Source organism: Panicum virgatum, chromosome 2N (assembly GCF_016808335.1).
Source record: "Panicum virgatum strain AP13 chromosome 2N, P.virgatum_v5, whole genome shotgun sequence".
Classification (NCBI taxonomy): domain Eukaryota; kingdom Viridiplantae; phylum Streptophyta; class Magnoliopsida; order Poales; family Poaceae; genus Panicum; species Panicum virgatum.
The window spans coordinates 36,274,671-36,291,946 of NC_053146.1; the positions used below are offsets into that span (position 1 = coordinate 36,274,671).

At 49.0% G+C, this 17,276-nt stretch overlaps 1 protein-coding gene across 4 annotated transcripts; it reads right to left on the reverse strand.

Moving 5' to 3' along the window:
• Positions 1–412: 412 nt before the first annotated feature.
• LOC120660308 (histone-lysine N-methyltransferase ASHH3-like) lies at positions 413–16,241 on the reverse strand. Of its 4 annotated transcripts, none has more exons than XM_039938779.1 (13): positions 15,733–16,176; positions 15,525–15,614; positions 14,977–15,091; positions 14,674–14,776; positions 14,194–14,293; positions 13,001–13,079; positions 12,698–12,869; positions 12,532–12,612; positions 12,181–12,393; positions 11,744–11,795; positions 11,596–11,661; positions 1,448–1,500; positions 413–1,019 (listed from the first exon to the last, which is right to left on the reverse strand). In XM_039938779.1, exons 2-12 carry the CDS (start codon positions 15,573–15,575, stop codon positions 1,477–1,479), a joined length of 1,056 nt encoding a protein of 351 aa, XP_039794713.1. In that variant the 5' UTR covers positions 15,576–15,614; positions 15,733–16,176; the 3' UTR covers positions 413–1,019; positions 1,448–1,476. The 4 variants fall into 4 exon arrangements, with proteins under 4 accessions (XP_039794713.1, XP_039794714.1, XP_039794712.1 ...); XM_039938780.1 differs by having other exon boundaries at positions 12,235–12,393; positions 15,740–16,090; XM_039938778.1 differs by having other exon boundaries at positions 15,740–16,089.
• Between the last annotated feature and the right edge of the window lie 1,035 nt (positions 16,242–17,276).

Consider the following 17,276-nt stretch of genomic DNA (forward strand, 5'->3'; position numbering starts at 1 on the left):
GAGAGAGAGAGAGAGAGAGAGAGATGCAGTGCAGGCGCATGAAACAAATGATGCCTCAGATGTTGCTGTGGCGCAGGAGAACATGGGTGGGCCTCAAAAACCAGATGGGAAAAAGGAAGCGCCATGCTTGCTTGTCTAGGCACCGCCGCGGCAAGAAAAAGCCACAGGACACGGCGAGCATATATGCATCAGCGTTGCAGCTACCGGCCGGCAATGCTCCCCTCCCAAGGCGAAGGCCAACGAGCAGCTGCAGCTCCAGCTCCAGCGCTGTCTCCCGTTTCGGCCACGCCACGCACAACGGCACAATAGTCAGTCCCTCATCAATGGAAAATCTCCCTGGTTTAAGGACAAACTAACTTAGCACTTGTGTCGAACATCAGTAAAACATTTCTCTCTTTTTTTAACAAAAAAGAGGCACAATGCATGTATTTCATTAGCAACAAAATATCAGTGTTTAAAACATTCCGCGGTAGAGTACAAAACACGAAAACATCACATAAAAGCTCGGTTAGCAAGACTAGCAGACCACTGCCTCTTATACCCAGCAAGCCTATTTTGGTTTATCCCAGGGAAGGGATGCGTCGAACAGGCAGCAGTCAGGGAGACAGATCACTTCGACAATGCCTCATCATGTTTCGTCACAGGATGCCACTGCACGACAACTAGCACAACCGACATTTCTATTGACAGTAGCCGACATATCAAGCACACTTCCACGGCACACAACACAACGACGTTGGTACACTAAAATCACCAAAGACTTTATTCTGTTTCCGAGCATCTTGTGGTAGTGGTACTTAGCGAACAATGCAATCGAGGGCCGAGGGGTGTGGTTCAGTTTGGCAATGGGAATCAGCAGTTACAGCCTACGATGCCCGAGCGCACAAGCTTGCTGTCTCAAGCATCAGGGTTGCAGTACACTCCAAATGGGAGAAAACTGCCCGCCAGTTCTGCGATGCTGCTACTGATGACAAATGAACCGAAATCAGGCTGGCAGCCAAGCGAACGATGATGGTCCTCTGAAAGAAAAGGAACCAATTCCATCAGTCAAGGGTCAAAGATAGCCAAGAAACACGTTGATGCAGAGTCAGGTTGCACCAGTACTTGAAGGGCAGAAGATATATAATTTTATATTTAAGAAAAAGAGTGCAATAAAATTGATGCAAACTGCCATCTCTACTGAAGCAAGAAAAGGATCTCCTAGAATAAATCAATTATATGGTCATTTACAAATATGAAGTGCATGTTTTGGAGTTTGGAACGGATCACGCCTCATGTCAATATCATTCCCTAATTAATATTTTCTAGTTTGTGTATGGCAGTACAGTTGAACAAGAATCCAATGCAAACAGGATAAACAAATATATTGTACAAACGTGCAAATTATAATTCACACACAAAAGCCATTTTCATAAAAGAATGGTCGGTTAGAGAAAAAGGATCATACCAATAGAATGTGACGGTTACCTTCAATGATCACTCTTCATCTGATGAATCGACCTGGAAACAGAACAAGGGCGAGTTAGCTGCTGGAAAGTTCTCTACGCAACTGAAAGAAGTGGCCATCAGATATTAAAGCTTTGGTTTAGCAAAATCATTAACAATAACAGGAAAAAAACAGTACCAAACTGATATTTTCCATGGGCACTGAATAACAATAGATACATATATGTATTGCATATCCATTAAGAAAAAAGTAGAACAAAGGGCACATGTCGTTCCCCCTTCCCAGGAGAAACGTTAAATCCCACTGTTTGCTGGATCTGTTAGACTTGGTTGGAAGGTGAGGGTAGAAATCCAGTACAGTGGGAAAAATTTAAAGGAAGATGACAGATAGCTAATGGGACAAAGAGGGACAAATGGGTTCCTAGCCCAAGGGAATATGAACACAAATTGGAAAAGTAACCATTAAGATGGCTAGCCAAAATCCCAGTCTTTTGTTGATGATGTGGTTAACTCATAAGCAAGATTTGTAGTAACTGCAGAAACTGCCATTCACTTGCATAAGACATAGACATAAGATAAGTTCAATGAATCTAGGATACAACTCAAAGATTGAGCATTTTTACTCTTCTCGAAACAATGTCAGGTGGCAAAATAAGAAAATAGAAAAGAATTTAACACTGTATGATAAACATGCACTCAAAAAGAATAATTAGAACAAAAAGGTTTGAAGTTAAAAACTTGTTCCAAGGTCTAACTTTTCTTAAGCAAAGTAAAATTCTAATAAAATAACAGAAACCGCCTTGGATCTGATCATGTTCCATCAGTTCTTTTTTATTGGATACTTGAACTGAGCAAATAAGCTTCAGATTCAATGTATTTAAATTGATAAAAATGGATAAATGTATTACTGCCATAAAAAGTATTTTTTACAATATTACATCTTTATACTCCCTCTGTTCCAAATTATTAGTTGTTTTAGCTTTTCTAGGTGCATAGCTTTTGGTATGCATCTAGATATATATCATGTCTAGGACTCTAGGTGCATAGCAAAATCGATGTATCTAGACAAGCCAAAATGACTAATAATTTGGGACGGAGGGAGTATATCTTAGTGATTTAAAGTTACAAAAAACTAATGGTCAAATTTACATTTCGGCAGCCATAAAAAGTAAGAGAAAAGAAACAAAAAAAAAACACAGCAGTAAGAAGTATCATAAATTTTAGTTTTCAGAAGTCTTTCAGGATACTATTTAGCTGCTGCATATTCCTATCTTATTTGATTTAAAATTCTGCGACCTACTTTTAGGTTTCCAAATGGTCAGTTACTGCCTAGAATAGGACAAGATGACCTGAACAGTCCTAGACCAAGTACTATTTGTAAGAGATGGCATCCATGCAATGGTGTTTTAGGCCAGTCTGTGTGGTAGTGTCAAGAGGGTTTCATGAGCATTAAATCCATGACACATCAGCAGTTTCGCTGACATGGAAGGTAATTAAAGAGGAGAGAGGGGAGAAACATTTCATCAACGCGACAGGCTGCTGCCCCAGCTAACAAGCTGGATGACACGCGATGAAACTCACATTGAGCCCGTCTTCGTTTCATTGCTGGATCTGCTGTGCTTTTGCTCCGCCATCTCCACCACCCTCCCCCGCTCCCGTCCCACGCTCCACTCCCGCACGCTCACTCCGGTGGCGAGCAGCAGTGCCTGTGGCGGCACGGCCAAGCAGCATGCCTGTTTTCCGACCAAACCGAGGGCGAACACCGCGAGATGATGAGAGCACGAGCATGAGCGGCTCACCAGCGATCCATTTTAGTGTATGGACGACGAGAACGATGGCTGGAGGTAGGAGTTCAACGGTGAGCAGCGGAGGTGGTGGCTACGGTGGTCTGATGGCCGGGATCTTCAATCTCCAGCCATGGAGGTCACACCTCAGGTGCGGAAAGTGGGGGACAAGGGAGGTGGGAAGGTGGTGTAGGCGTGGATGGCAGCGATTTGGTTTTAGTGGCTGGAAGTGCACGGATTTGGCCGGCGAAGCTCCACCGATCAGGTAGTCTGCTCAGTTAGGAACTGGAACAAAGGAAATGAGAGGGAGAAGGAGATCGCTGGCCAAGAACAGCAGATACAGACTTGACTCCCTCCCGTGAACCACCTATGTTTGATTCAAACTTTCACAAATTTTCATGTTGAATCTTGCAGTTAGGCCAAAACAAATATTTGAGATGTAACATAGGAGAACAGTTCTTTGCATTCAACGTTTGTTGATTCGTTGCATGGTTTTAGAGATACTTGAGGTCAAACTCGAGTTACCCAAAAAATTGAGAGTTGCAGTGCAAGCACTTTCTATTCTTTTTGCACGACTTTAGCTCAGATTTAGAAATATTTAATTTAATGTGATATTCGAAACCCAACAACCCCGTGAATCTACAGTCTACATATAGGGCTACTGGTTTACAAAGAAACTTTGGAAAATTTAAGTATAAATTTGTGAGAAAGGAGGTCCTCAATTTATGAGTTCACTCTGTTTAATGGCAGAATTTGGCCAGTTTTTCAGGGAGGTTGAAAACAGGGTTTTGGTTAATATTTGACTGAGATTTTGAACCAATAAATCAAGTTTTCACACGACAAGATCATATTCATGTTAAAGTATGTACATTGGACTATCAATTTGCTCTTAACCAAATTTCAAATGTTTAGTTAAAATTTCATTTAATGGCTTCTCAAAATAAGTCCTTTGGAATTCCAACACAGTTTTCAAGTGAGTGATGTTTAAATTGAATTTATTTCATTAAGCAACCGTGTTTATGGATCACAAATGATACATTTCACAATTATTTGAGTATATTATTCATATTTACTATTTTTGTGCCTTTTCGTTAATAAATAAATGCCAAAAGGCACATGCAACATGCTAATGACATGCTTAGATTAATTTAGACAATATTACAAAATGCTACAAAGTTCATATGGCACATTTGATCACAACACCATTGAAAAATCAAATGCTGCAACATGTCTATGAACTTTGCACTTGAGAGTGACTATTTCACTTGGGGCATTTGTGTTTTTACCCCTACTTGAAGTGTAATTGTGATTTTACCCTCAATTTTAACTTTATGATTTTGCCCTTTACTATTCACAAGTCAATGCGAGCTTAACCCTAGTCAACGGTCAAAACAGGGGAAAACACGCAAATACCAAGGGCAAAATCGCAATGACTTGTGAAAAATAAAGGGAAAAATCACAAAGTTAAAAACATGAGGGCAAAAGCACAATTGCACTTCAAAGCAGGGGCAAGAACACCAAAAAACCATTTCATTTCAGTGTCAACTTGACATGGCAGTCTTTGCAACTGTGCGATGACGTGCACTGAGATTGGCCTTAAATGATTCTCAGCCATTTGATAAAAAATAGATTAAAAATATTTGCAGGTAATCCATCCCAACCACATGGACAATGGAGAAAGACATTTCTAAATCTGACCCATTTCCTAAATTCTTTCCATCCAGCGATGCTAGAAATTTAATTCCCTTTTTATTGTGCAAGCTTTCCATGGTTAAAACAAGTTGGGTGTCAGTTAAGTTTTTCCACGCAAAGTTCTAAAGTTATGAAGGTGTTGGAACTAAATAAGACCTCAGCAACCAATAATAGCAGTTCATGAATGCCAGTATATATTGTATAAGGAAGGCAAACCGGTGCCCTGCAACCTTGCCGCCATGAAGTGAACGGACATGGCATGGGCCAAAGGGATGGGAGAAGGAAGAAGAGAGGGGGGTTATGAGGTATCCACCACCAGGTTAGGCAGCAGAGGTGGTGGCCGCTACACCGAGAAGGTTCCGTGCTGTGCCTCCCCTGCCATTGGTTTCTGCCTCATATGAATCAACTGCCAGTAATGACTCCATATGCTGCTGGGTTGGCCTTCCCAGTATCAAGCTAGCGGAATTAAATTGCACAAAACCTAGATCCTTAGCAAATCTGAAATACCTCATCTCCCCATGTAAAATTTGTCTGGTTACATCTCAAAGCAATCCTCCCTAAACCCTCAATCTATCTACGGACGCTGTTAGTATCCATTCAAGCACGTTTCATCTACCTGAGCAGGAGGCATTCAGCAAGTCACAGACCCCGCCCAGCACATGGGCACGATGATAGTGAGTCTCATGCCTGGCACGGCCGTCATCACTGAGCAAGCTCTGGCTGCTGCATCGAGGGAGAAGGCGGCGGCCAGTCTAAGTGCTGCTGCTGCATGGGGTGAGCCCCTGGATAATTATTGCACAGGACCAAGGGTAATTTTAAGGCAACTTCAGTTTCTAAAGGACTTGGGTGACTGGACTCCACTTAATCCCTGGAATCGACCTCCTTAGAAATGGAGGTGAGACGGAGTAGAGAAAAAGTAGAGGGAAGATACTGGCATCTTAGGGTTTACTTTTAAGCCTCCTTGCCTGGATGATTGTGTAGGAGAGAATAATGGCTTGTATTCCTCCAACCCTAGAAAGGTGGGTATATATAGATCATATACATGGGCCTCTAGATGGGCCTCTATACACATGGGCTCAATATACTCCAACACCCCCCCCCCCCCCCGCAGTCTGAACTACCGGCGCAGCGGTGTTCAAGACTGGACAACAAGAAAGCTAACACACCCCCCCCGCAGTCTGAACTACCGACGCAGCGGTGTTCAAGACTGGACAAGAAGAGAGTACAAAGGGCAAATACCCCCCGTAGCCACAACTAGCCACCGGCTACGTTGAGGCTGGATCGAAACTCCGAGAAGGTCGAGGAGGGCAGCCCCTTGGTGAAGATGTCAGCAAACTGGGAGGTAGTCGGGACATAGAGTACCCGAACATCGCCGATGGCGACTCTGTCGCGCACGAAGTGTAGGTCGATCTCCACGTGCTTCGTCCGCTGATGCTGGACGGGGTTGGTGGAGAGATACACGGCGCTGACGTTGTCGCAGTAGACGAGCGTACTCTTGGCGAGCAGGCTGTGGAGCTCTGCCAAGAGCTGTCGTAGCCAGGACACCCCCGCCACGCCATTAGCGACAGCCCGGTACTCCGCTTCGGCACTGGAGCGGGAGACAACCGGCTGCCACTTGGACGGCCGGGAGACCAGGTTGCCGCCCAGGAAGACAGCGTAGCCGGAGGTGGAGCGACGAGTGTCCGGGCAGCCAGCCCAGTCAGCGTCGGTGTAGACCACCAGCTCAGCAGAGGACGAGCGGTGAAGTACCAGGCCGAGGTCCACAGTCCCACGGACGTACCGGAGGAGATGCTTCAGCGCAGCAAGGTGTGACTCCCGGGGATCATGCATATGGAGACAGACCTGCTGAACAGCGTAGGTGAGATCCGGCCTGGTGAAGGTGAGGTACTGCAAAGCACCGGCCAGACTCCGGTAGGTAGTAGGATCAGCCACCGGATCACCCAGATCAGCAGACAGCTTCGTCTGAGTGTCGACTGGAGTGGAGCAGGGCTTGCAATCAGTAATCCCAGCCCGCTCCAGAATATCGAGGGCGTACTGCCGCTGGTGAAGGAGAAGACCAGACGGGCGAGGCTCAACAGTGACGCCCAAGAAGTGGTGGAGCTGACCGAGATCCTTCATAGCGAACTCCTGCTGCAGAGAGGAGATGACACTCTGAAGCAACTGCTGACTGGAAGCTGTGAGCACAATGTCATCGACATATAACAGCAGATATGCCGTCTCATCCCCACGGCGGTAGATGAAGAGAGACGTGTCAGACTTGGCCTCGGTGAACCCCAGTGTCATCAAGAACGTGGCGAACCGAGAGTACCAAGCCCGAGGAGCCTGCTTCAGTCCATAGAGAGACTTGTTGAGCCGGCAGACCATATCCGGACGACTCGAGTCCACAAATCCCGCTGGCTGAGAGCAGTAAACAGTCTCTGACAAGGTGCCGTGAAGAAACGCATTCTTCACGTCCAGCTGGTGCACAGGCCAAGTGCGCGAGAGCGCAAGCGAGAGGACCGTGCGCACCGTAGCGGGCTTCACGACCGGGCTGAAGGTCTCATCATAGTCCACACTAGGCCGCTGAGTGAACCCCCGGAGAACCCAGCGAGCCTTGTAGCGCTCCAGTGTGCCGTCAGCCCGACGCTTATGCGTCCAGATCCACTTGCCAGTCACCACATTGCAACCAGACGGACGCGGCACGAGGTCCCACGTCTGGATGGCAAGAAGAGCTGCGTACTCCTCTTCCATCGCGCGACGACAGTGAGGATCTGCCAAGGCGTCACGGACAGAGGAGGGTACCGGAGAGACCCGCGGCTCTCCCTCGGTGGCGAAGAGAGTCGCGGCCTGGGACGCCATCCGCCGAGTCACCATGGGATGGATATGCCGAGGATCCCGATGGATGACCGGCGGGTGGTACACCTCCGGTTCGGCTCGAGAGGGAGCCGGAGGAGGCGGCGGCGGCGGCGGCTCCGGTGTCGGCGTCACAGGAGCCTCCGGAGCAGGAGGCGGCACCGGTGTCGGCGCCGGTACACCTGCACCGGCTCAGCGTACCGCTGTAGCGCCGGGGTCGGCGCCGAGCGACGCCGGTACACCGCACCGGCTGAGCGTACCGCGCAGGTGCAGGGGAAGGCACCGGGGCCGCGCGTGGCGCAGCGGGAGACACCGGGTCCGTGCGCGGCACGACCGGAGGTCCAGGGACCGCGCGTGGCGCGACCGCGGGCACTGGGGCCGCGCTCGGCGCAGCAGGGATCACCGGAAACGGTGCCGGCGTGCCAGAAAAACCTGCAGGAAAAGGACAGACAGGTAACGGTGTCTGAACCACCGGTTCAGTCGGAAACAGAGACTCCAGCTCGGGGTCAGGAGAAGGTGTAGAGGAGGTAGAGTAGGGGAAATCCGACTCGTCAAAGACGATGTGTCGGGAGATCAGAACGCGGCGAGAGGTGAGGTCAAAGCATCAGTACCCCTTGTGGTCAGAGGAGTACCCGGGGAACACACAACGAGTCGAGCGGGGCGCCAGCTTGTGAGAAGCGGTGGCGGAGGTGTTAGGGTAACACGCACACCCGAAGACCCGAAGGTGGTCGTAGCGAGGAGGGTTACCGAAGAGAGCGTGGTGTGGAGTGGGAGCAGGAGAAGTAGTGGACGGAAGGCGGTTGAGCAGGTAGGTGGCGGTGTGGAGGCTCTCAGCCCAGAAGCGCGGGGGCAGAGAAGTCTGGATCAGAAGGGTGCGCACGACGTCGTTCGTCGTGCGAATCATCCGCTCAGCCTTGTCGTTCTGAGGAGAGGTATACGGACAAGATATACGCAGCTGAACACCCCGAGACAGGAAGAAGGAACGGGAGGTGGAGTTGTCAAACTCCCGCCCGTTGTCACACTGGACAGCCTTAACGGTCCTTAACGGTGAGGCCGAACTGAGTGGACACCCGGGCAAAGAAGTGGAGGAGGGTGGGGAAGGTCACAGACTTGGCGCGCAAAGGAAACATCCAAGAGTAGTGCGAGAAGTCGTCGACCACCACCAGATAGTACTTATAACCAGAAAGGCTAATACAGGAGAGGTCCACAGGTCACAGTGAACAAGGTCAAATGCATGCGTTGCATGCGAAGAAGAGGAAAAAGGGAGCCGAACATGACGACCGAGCTGGCACGCATGGCAGAGGGGCTCAGCAGGAGCCCTAGTACCAGGAACATCGGTACTACGACTGAGCTGAGCCAGAACGTCGCGGCCAGGGTGACCAAGACGGTGGTGCCAGGTGGTGGAAGACGGCGTCGTGGCAAAAGCGGCAGACCAAGACGGCCAGGGCGAAGAAGAAGACGAGAGTGGTGCAGCGGAAGAAGGAAGGCGAAGGGTGTAAAGGGGCCCCGTGCTGTCACACCGGAGTAGCGGACGCCGGGAGGCCGAATCCTTTACAGTGAGGCCAGAAGAATCAAACTCGATGGAACAAGAATTGTCAGCTGTAAACTGACGAATGGAAAGAATGTTATGAACCATCTGAAGAGCAACAAGGACATTGGGAAGACGAAAAGAGCCAGGAGCATAACCCACGGCGGTGACAGGAAGGCAAGACCTGTCACCAACCATGATGGAAGAAGGACAAGAGGGGTGTGGGGGTCTGACAGAATAAAGGATACCGGCATGTGGGGTGGTGTGGAAGGAGGCACCCAAGTCGGCGATCCACTCAGTGCAGACCGGCGGCGTCTGCCCCATGGCGTTGAAGGACTGCGCCAGTGCGGCCTGGTCGCACCCCCCAGTCCAGGTCGGCTGCTGGCTGGGTGGAGCGAGCAGTGTCCAGAACGGCGCGAACAAGGGAGCTGCAGCGGCGAGCATGGCCGTCGGCTGGGGCCGAGGACGAGGGCCCGCGACGACCTGGACCGGCGCGGCGTGCGCGGCGGGCGCGACAGCCTGCGCAGCGGCCCGCGCAGGGTCCCTGGGCGCAACGGCCTGGGCGGCGTGCGCGGCGGCGAGGGAGGCAGCGGCCCGCGCGGCCTGCGCGGCGTGCGCGGCGGGCGCGACGGCAGCCACAAAGGCGGCGGCGGCAGCCAGGTCTGCGGGCGCGACAGCCTGAGCCTGCGCGGCGGGCGAAATGGCGGCGTGCGCGGCGGGCGCCCGCGCGGCCTGCGCGGCGGGCGCGACAGCCTGCGCAGCGTGCGCGGCGGCCACGAGTCTGCGCCCGCGGCCGGGGAGGTCGGGCTGCACATGCAGCGCCTGCTGCAGGGGAGGAGGCAGCTAGGCGGCGGCGCTCCCCTCCGCGCCTACACCCGCGGCAGCGGCGGCGGCCGGCCTAGGCCCGGCACCCGCGGCCGCGCCAGCTGCTGCGGCGGCGGCGGCGACGGGCTGCAGGGCAGCAGCAGGCCGGATCTGCGGCCAGGAGGCCGCTGCGGCCCAGGCAGAGGAGGGGGTGCGCGGCATCAGGGCGACAGCAGGTCCCGCGGCGCCCGCGGAGGCAGCGGCTGTGGCGGGCCACGCATGCCCGGCGGCCAAGACAGCGTCTGCCTGGGCAGGCCATGCGCGGCCCGCGCCCTGGACAGCGGCTGCCTGGGCAGCGGCGGCGGCCTGGGCAGGCCACGCGCGCCCGGCGGCCAGGACAGCTGCGACCAGGGCAGCGGCGGCGGCCTGGGCGGCCGGAGCACCGGTTCCGGCGGATCCGGCGGGTCTGGGCCACGCGGCGGCGGCAGATCCAGGCCACGCATGCCCAGCGGCCAGGGCAGCGTCTGCCTGGGCAGGCCATGCACGGCCCGCGCCCTGGCAGCGGCTGCCTGGGCAGCGGCGGCGGCCTGGGCAGCGGCGGCCTGGGCGGCCGGAGTGGCACCGGTTCCAGCGGATCCGGCGGGTCTGGGCCACGCGGCGGCGGGGCCGGCCACAAGGTGGGGCCATGCACACAGCACCGCAGCAGGGGTGACGGGCTGGAGCAGGGGAGGCAGCACAGAAGCAGGGGAGGGGAGGGGAGGCGGCGCCGGCGGCCGGCCGGCCATGGTGCCGGCGGCGGCGGCGGCGGCTGCAGCTAGAGGAAGAGAGAGAGACGGAGAAGGCTAGCTGATACCATGTAGGAGAGAATAATGGCTTGTATTCATCCAACCCTAGAAGGGTGGGTATATATAGATCCTATACATGGGTCTCTAGATGGGCATCTATACACATGGGCTCAATATACTCCAACAGACTGGACTCCCCTTAACCCCTGGAATCGACCTCCTTAGAAATGGAGGTGAGACAGATTAGAGAAAGAGCAGAGGGAAGATACTGGCAACTTAGGGTTTACTTTTAAGCCTCCTTGCCACTGGATGACTGGACTCCACTTAACCCCTGGAATCGACCTCCTTAGAAACGGAGGTGAGACGGAGTAGAGAAAGAGTAGAGGGAAGATACTGGCATCTTAGGGTTTACTTTTAAGCCAATAGTGTTTTATAATAATGCAAAATGCAGAGAAATCTGAGTATCTTCTTTATGAAGATGCAAGAAAAACTGCTAAACTCATGCAAGATACTCAGAAGTCAGAAAGCTATTTCAGGATCAATGAAAAAAATATTAAGCATGCATAACACTAATAGAATGCCATAGTAACTTTTAAGGATGTAGTAGCTAGAATGGTCCAAAATATGTGGGTTGGCAACCAAAGCAAGGAAAAGCATAATCCAAGTCCCTCATAAGAAAAAGAGAACATATCTGCAGCTTGTTTTGTGCCTAAGAATATCATACCAGTAAGAAGTGCCACTCTTCTTCTTTCAAATTAAACTTTTCGACATGGAGGTCAGTAAACTGCAGCTGATAAATATAAAAATAATACAAAATTACTCATGAGAAATAAAATAATTAGATTGACAAAGCCATATGTTGATGAACTCACAGTATGTATTTTAGTTTCTTGATCGAAGTCAATTATCCAACATCCAACATACCTGAGTAAATAATATTGGATAGACAACAAGAGGTAAAAGTGCATCAGGAATCGATCAAAACAAACACAAAGACATCGATCAATTTCCTCAATCATATATTGAGACATCTTAGAAAAGCATATGGATACTTAATGTCAATAATTAATCATAAAAACATTGCAGGAAGGTGACAGGTACTGCTAGGCAGTCTTCGGAGCTAGTTTCCTTACTACTTAACTCCTTAAGTCGTTTACAGTGAGTATATTAACTGACTCAAGGGCAATGTTGAACATGACAGGTTTTCTTTTATGTCAACAAGTGATCATATAAAAACTCGATGATAAATTTCCAGATTTGTAAGAAACCTATATAGTTAACAGGGTGAAATACGGTTATCAAGACCTACATTTGTTGCCGTGGATGCCACAAACGAAGAAACTGTTGAATGCAATTCTCACACCTTGTTTTCCTTTTTTTCTTCTTGACATACTGATTACGTGAGCTAACTGAATAGCCATTTCGAAGTAACAATGAGTTAAGTGACTTCGTTGTTCCAAGCATTTTTCGGCAGTTTAAAGATCCACAATGACAATCTTGATCTGCTCCAAACTGGACAAATCTGTAAATAACGTTAAGAGATTAAAGACAGCACATAGTTCCTAAACAAAAGACTAAGAGATCAATATGGGAGAAAAACTTTGTTAAAAATTAGAAGGATTGGGGAATCGGATCAGCTGGGGGACTGGGATGGACATACTTATAGTCATAAGTCAGCTCCTCCCCTTTCTTTATGTCACGAAGAGCAAAGATTCCAACTCTGGTCTCTCCATCAACAGTCCTGAAAAAATATGGTGCTAGCAGCATATATCATGTTTATCAATGGGGTCCATGGGGAAGTAGGGCATTTATAGAGCATAACTAACCATTTCTGCATCTCTGTGTTTGGTTCACAACTATGGTTTATAAATCGGGACATGTTTCCCTTGTCTGTAGCATCAATGACCATATTGCTACTGACCTCACAAAGGTAGAAGTTAGTGTCACTCAGCCTTTTCATTTGCCATAATCTTTTCTCGCATGTTCTGTCATCAATAACTATAGCATTTATGCAAAATATATGGATGTTAGTTTGATTGTCTAGCATCCGATTTCAGAAATACAACACAATTCATACACTTCCATGCAATGTATTTACTTGCTCACGATTAAATTGAACAAAACAATACCTTCCCCCACATATTCTACAACAAATTCTCCTTTCTTTATTTCATCCTCAGCTACCAATCCAAATCCACATTTCTCTGTCTGAAACAAAACAATAGTCTTTCAGGAACTAACAAAAAGGAACATTATAATGAGAAACATAACCGGTAAAACAAGCTACCATACTGATCAAACTATTAAAAATAATATCACTAAAAATTAAAGATTTCTGGGAAGCGCCGTCGGTTAATTACAAAAATGAGCAACTGCCGGTTCCTTAACAAAGGCAGATGTATCAATCATGAAAGCTTAAGCGATGTTTAGTTCTGTCCATATCCTCAAAGGCTGAAACACAAACATCAGATCGAGCAAGGACCATATACTAGATTAGTTGAAAAGATTCTAAAAAGTTTGCAGCAACTACCACTCACCTGAACCACGAAAGTACTGAGGGCTATTGTATAAGGTGGTGGAAGCGGCAGCATGGGATAAGGATAACAGTGACCCGCAAGGATTGATATTGCTGGACAGTGCACACTGGACTCACTTTTGGTTGCCACTATCGCACCGGCGGGGATAATTGGGGCAGATAGGCTGGCAGAGTGAAGCGATGACACAGTCACACAGGGACTCGAATTGAGGACATAGAACTATAGAAGTGGGATGGGATTGGGCAATGGTGCTACCATGGACCATGGTTGGGGTGCACATAGATCCTCACAGCCAGATCGGAAAATGAACACAGGACATAAGAATATCCTTGCTCCTATTTTGTAGGGTTATCCCTCTTACCAGGAAAGAAAATTTCCAACCCTGCACCCCATTGTGCAAAACGGGAATTATCTAGCTGGGAACAGTAATTGAACCCCATTGTGCAATCTCTAACATAGAAAGTCTTCATGAATCTTTGTTCTGTTTAAGCAGGAGTACATCAGAGAAAAGGGAAATCAGAGTCTTAGAAAGCAGGGGCATCCAAGAACTTGCCAATCTTAAGATTGGCTGTTTCATTTGCCATCCCATCCCACTGAGGCGTGGGACTACCTGTGTCAATGACAATGGGCCCTGTTCATACCCAACAGAGAATGAAGAGGCTATGCCAATATATATCACCAGCAAATGCATTTACTGTTCCCCATCATTCCTCTCCCTAAACAGTCATCCCTATTAAAATAAATAATTTCGAAAAGTTGAATCAATCTCACAGTAATAATCTTACTGTAATCAATTTGGTATTCTTCAGAGGTCTGTGCTGGAATGGTTTGTTGGCACAAGTGTTATCACATTCACAGCTTGATGAACAACAAGAGAACAGCATCCTGCATCAGCAAAATTTCAGCATTTAATAATATCTCGATAATGATAAAACTCATAGGTGCAATAATCTAATAGTTAACAAATTTGCAAAGGTGATCACAGAACCAAGTAGTACCAATGTTATTATGTGCACTAAAATTTTTAAAAACATATGCACAATGAAATATCATGTTGAATTTGTGAGAAAGTCTATTCATTACAGATAAAAGAAAAAATGCGGGAATAAACCAGCATACCAAAAGATGTGAAATAGATGCATTCTAAATAGCACTGTTTTATCTTTGATGAGAGATATGAGCGTGTATTTTTAAAAATCTTGTCCTTTTGGAGTCCTATGAAGCCAGTAAATGTTTTGACACAGAGGAAGGAAGAGAAACCTTACCCACAATGGCAGTCTTTGCCACATGCAACTGATGAACCAGACGAAGGCTTACAGGAACAGAAAATGCCATAATCTTCAGTGCGTCTCTTAATGCGGTATACATCTTCATAGAATTAAGGACAAAATGCAGACATGTCCATAATAGGCACATAATCAGATTCACCAATGCAGAGTGCCATTTCCGTTACTATTTTTAGCTCAGAAGCTATAGTAGGAACTAAATGAGGCAAATGTACAGATACTTTATAATGTGGAGAAACAATAAATTACAGCAAAGATTGAAAAGGCTAGTCGTAAGGATACTCCGCTTGATTGGTTCATAGCGGCCTAACGCATTACATTGTTTCAATAAGGGTCGCGGATCAAAATCCGCAGCTTCTATCTTGCTGATCAATTGCTCAAAGACGTTCTCAACTTGCTGCAGAACAAAAGTAAAAGATTGGTGAGTAAGATATGTTACTACTAAGCAGGAACTACACGTAACCTAGAAGTAGAGTAGAAAAAAGGAAGTAATATCCTCTCCTGTCATGGTCACTCATATGCATCTGTGAAGCTGTCTTTCTGGGCATAAAAAAAATCATTGAGTTACGCTGTGATACTTTGACTGGGAAGCAAACCACATTCAAGCAGCAGGTGTATAACCGAAGACAATGGCATAAACAGAGTCCATTTCCGTGACTTAGGCACCTCTAGCGAGCCCAATTCTGAATTCATGAATCTCCATTTTTAAAAACAATAATGGGAAAATACAGCTTTGACAATCAACAGCAAGTAGAACATGTATCCAAACAGCCAAGACTATGCATGGGGTTGAGTTAAAACTGTTTGTACAAAGAAGTGCAAGCGCTCACCGTGGGCATATCCGCACTGCGCCCTGAGGAAGACGAGCCCGCGCGGGCCATGGACGGATGGATTGGGGCGGGACAATGGCCCGCAGCAATCTGAGAGGGAGGGAGATTTGAGTTTTTTTTAATTGGACCAAAAGTTCCTCACTGTGTCCCAGCAGCGTGAATCAAATCCACCATCCAATTGAAGTAGGAAGCGCAGAGCTAGGATTACCTCCTACCAAGGGGAAGGCGAAACCGGCTCCGCTCCACCCCGACCAGGACAGGTGAGAGGTGCGGCGGCGCCCCAGCAGCTGGTGGTGGCGGAGGCAGAGGACGGCGCGGCCGCCACTGCGCAGAAACAGAGGGCGGCGGCTGCGCTGGGTCGGCTGCCTCGAGCTCGGGGGAGAGGGGAGAGCCGCCTAGGGTATTGCCGCTGCTAGTTTTGGCAGGATTTAATTGCTTTCTACGCTTGAATTCGGTGGCTCCAAGTGGGAGGGAAATTGAATCAATGCGAGGGGCGGGGAGAGGGAGCAAGAGGGAGGGAGGATTTTGCTATGGGGCAGCGGCGGCGGCGGGGGCGGCGGCGGCGGCGGAGATGCGCGCAGCGGGGCTCGCCGGCGGCAGGTGGCTGGCGGAGATGAGGGGCGGGGGGAAGCTGCACCTGCGTCTGCAGCACTGGCAAGCGAGCGAAGCGGCAAGAAAACCAAGAGGAGAAGGGCGAGAGACAGCATTCTGGCACGTGGGGCCCACACGGTGTTGGGCCCAGTTTGAATAGCCTATTGGTGGCAGTAGTAACTTTAGGCCCATATGGGGGCCATACGGGTTTCGGATTAGAAAGGGCTATGTGGGGTATAAAAAGGAGGAAAAAATTAATTTCACCTCCCTCAACTATAGTAAAAAAAATTCCCCACTCAACTACAAAATCGGATATAGTAAACCGAACATATAACCTCCAAGTTTGGCACACGGATTCAAAGGCACATAAACACGAGGATTCGAGGCTTAACTTACCGCCAACCACCATGTACCCGCCAACCACCATGTACCCACTTTGGGGTCCACCTGGCAATGTTTCGGATGAAAGGCGGCGCGAGAGGTGGCACGTAGAGGTTGGCCAACCCGTAGGGTCGCCCGACCCTGCACGAACTCCCATTCAGGTGTAGTTTGGTGGGAAGTAGTCCCCCACGCTTTCCAAAAGACGGTGCTCATGTGTTTTCATGTCTAATCCCACCAGAAACCGACCTATGAAGGCTATAAAAGGTGGAGAGGGTCCCTCGTTCAACACAACACATTTTGGAAGAGAAGAAGAGAGGGGGACTCCACCTTTAGAGCTACCTAGCAGAGTAGGTTAGGGAGTGTGTGAGGAGAAGTTCAAGAGAAAAGCCGGAGTTGTCGCAACCTCCCTCTACTTGTACCTCGGTGAGCCTCCTTTTGAGTAAGTATCAGGGTTTAGTCTACTTGTTGATTTCTTATTTAAGTTAAGCTTTCATTACCATTCGCTTGAGAGATCATCGTTCGTTCTTGCGATGCATTTTCTAGCTTAAGGACTTGAGTCTTAAGACGGAGTCTAGCTGGTGCTAGAGTAGTAATCGATAGCGTAGATATGGTGTCTAGACTTGACAACTACTGCTATGAAAATACCTGAACGTGGTGGACTACGAGGGACGGACAAGGCTGTCACCACTTGCCGCCTACCACTGCGGTACCGTGGGGTGGAATACAACCTGAGATAGCTAACCAAACCTGGGCACCATGCCTACAACTATCGAGCTACTT

Bases quoted from the DNA above. Each gene is read 5' to 3' on its own strand.
- LOC120660308 (XM_039938779.1), bottom strand. From the start codon at position 15,575: ATGGCCCGCGCGGGCTCGTCTTCCTCAGGGCGCAGTGCGGATATGCCC. The intron at 13,080-14,193 runs GTAAGATTATTA...GTTTTGTTTCAG, and splicing joins AGAATACCAAATTGATTACA to ACAGAGAAATGTGGATTTGG. The intron at 1,501-11,595 runs GTATGATATTCT...TTCTGTTTCCAG, and splicing joins AAGAGTGGCACTTCTTACTG to GTCGATTCATCAGATGAAGA.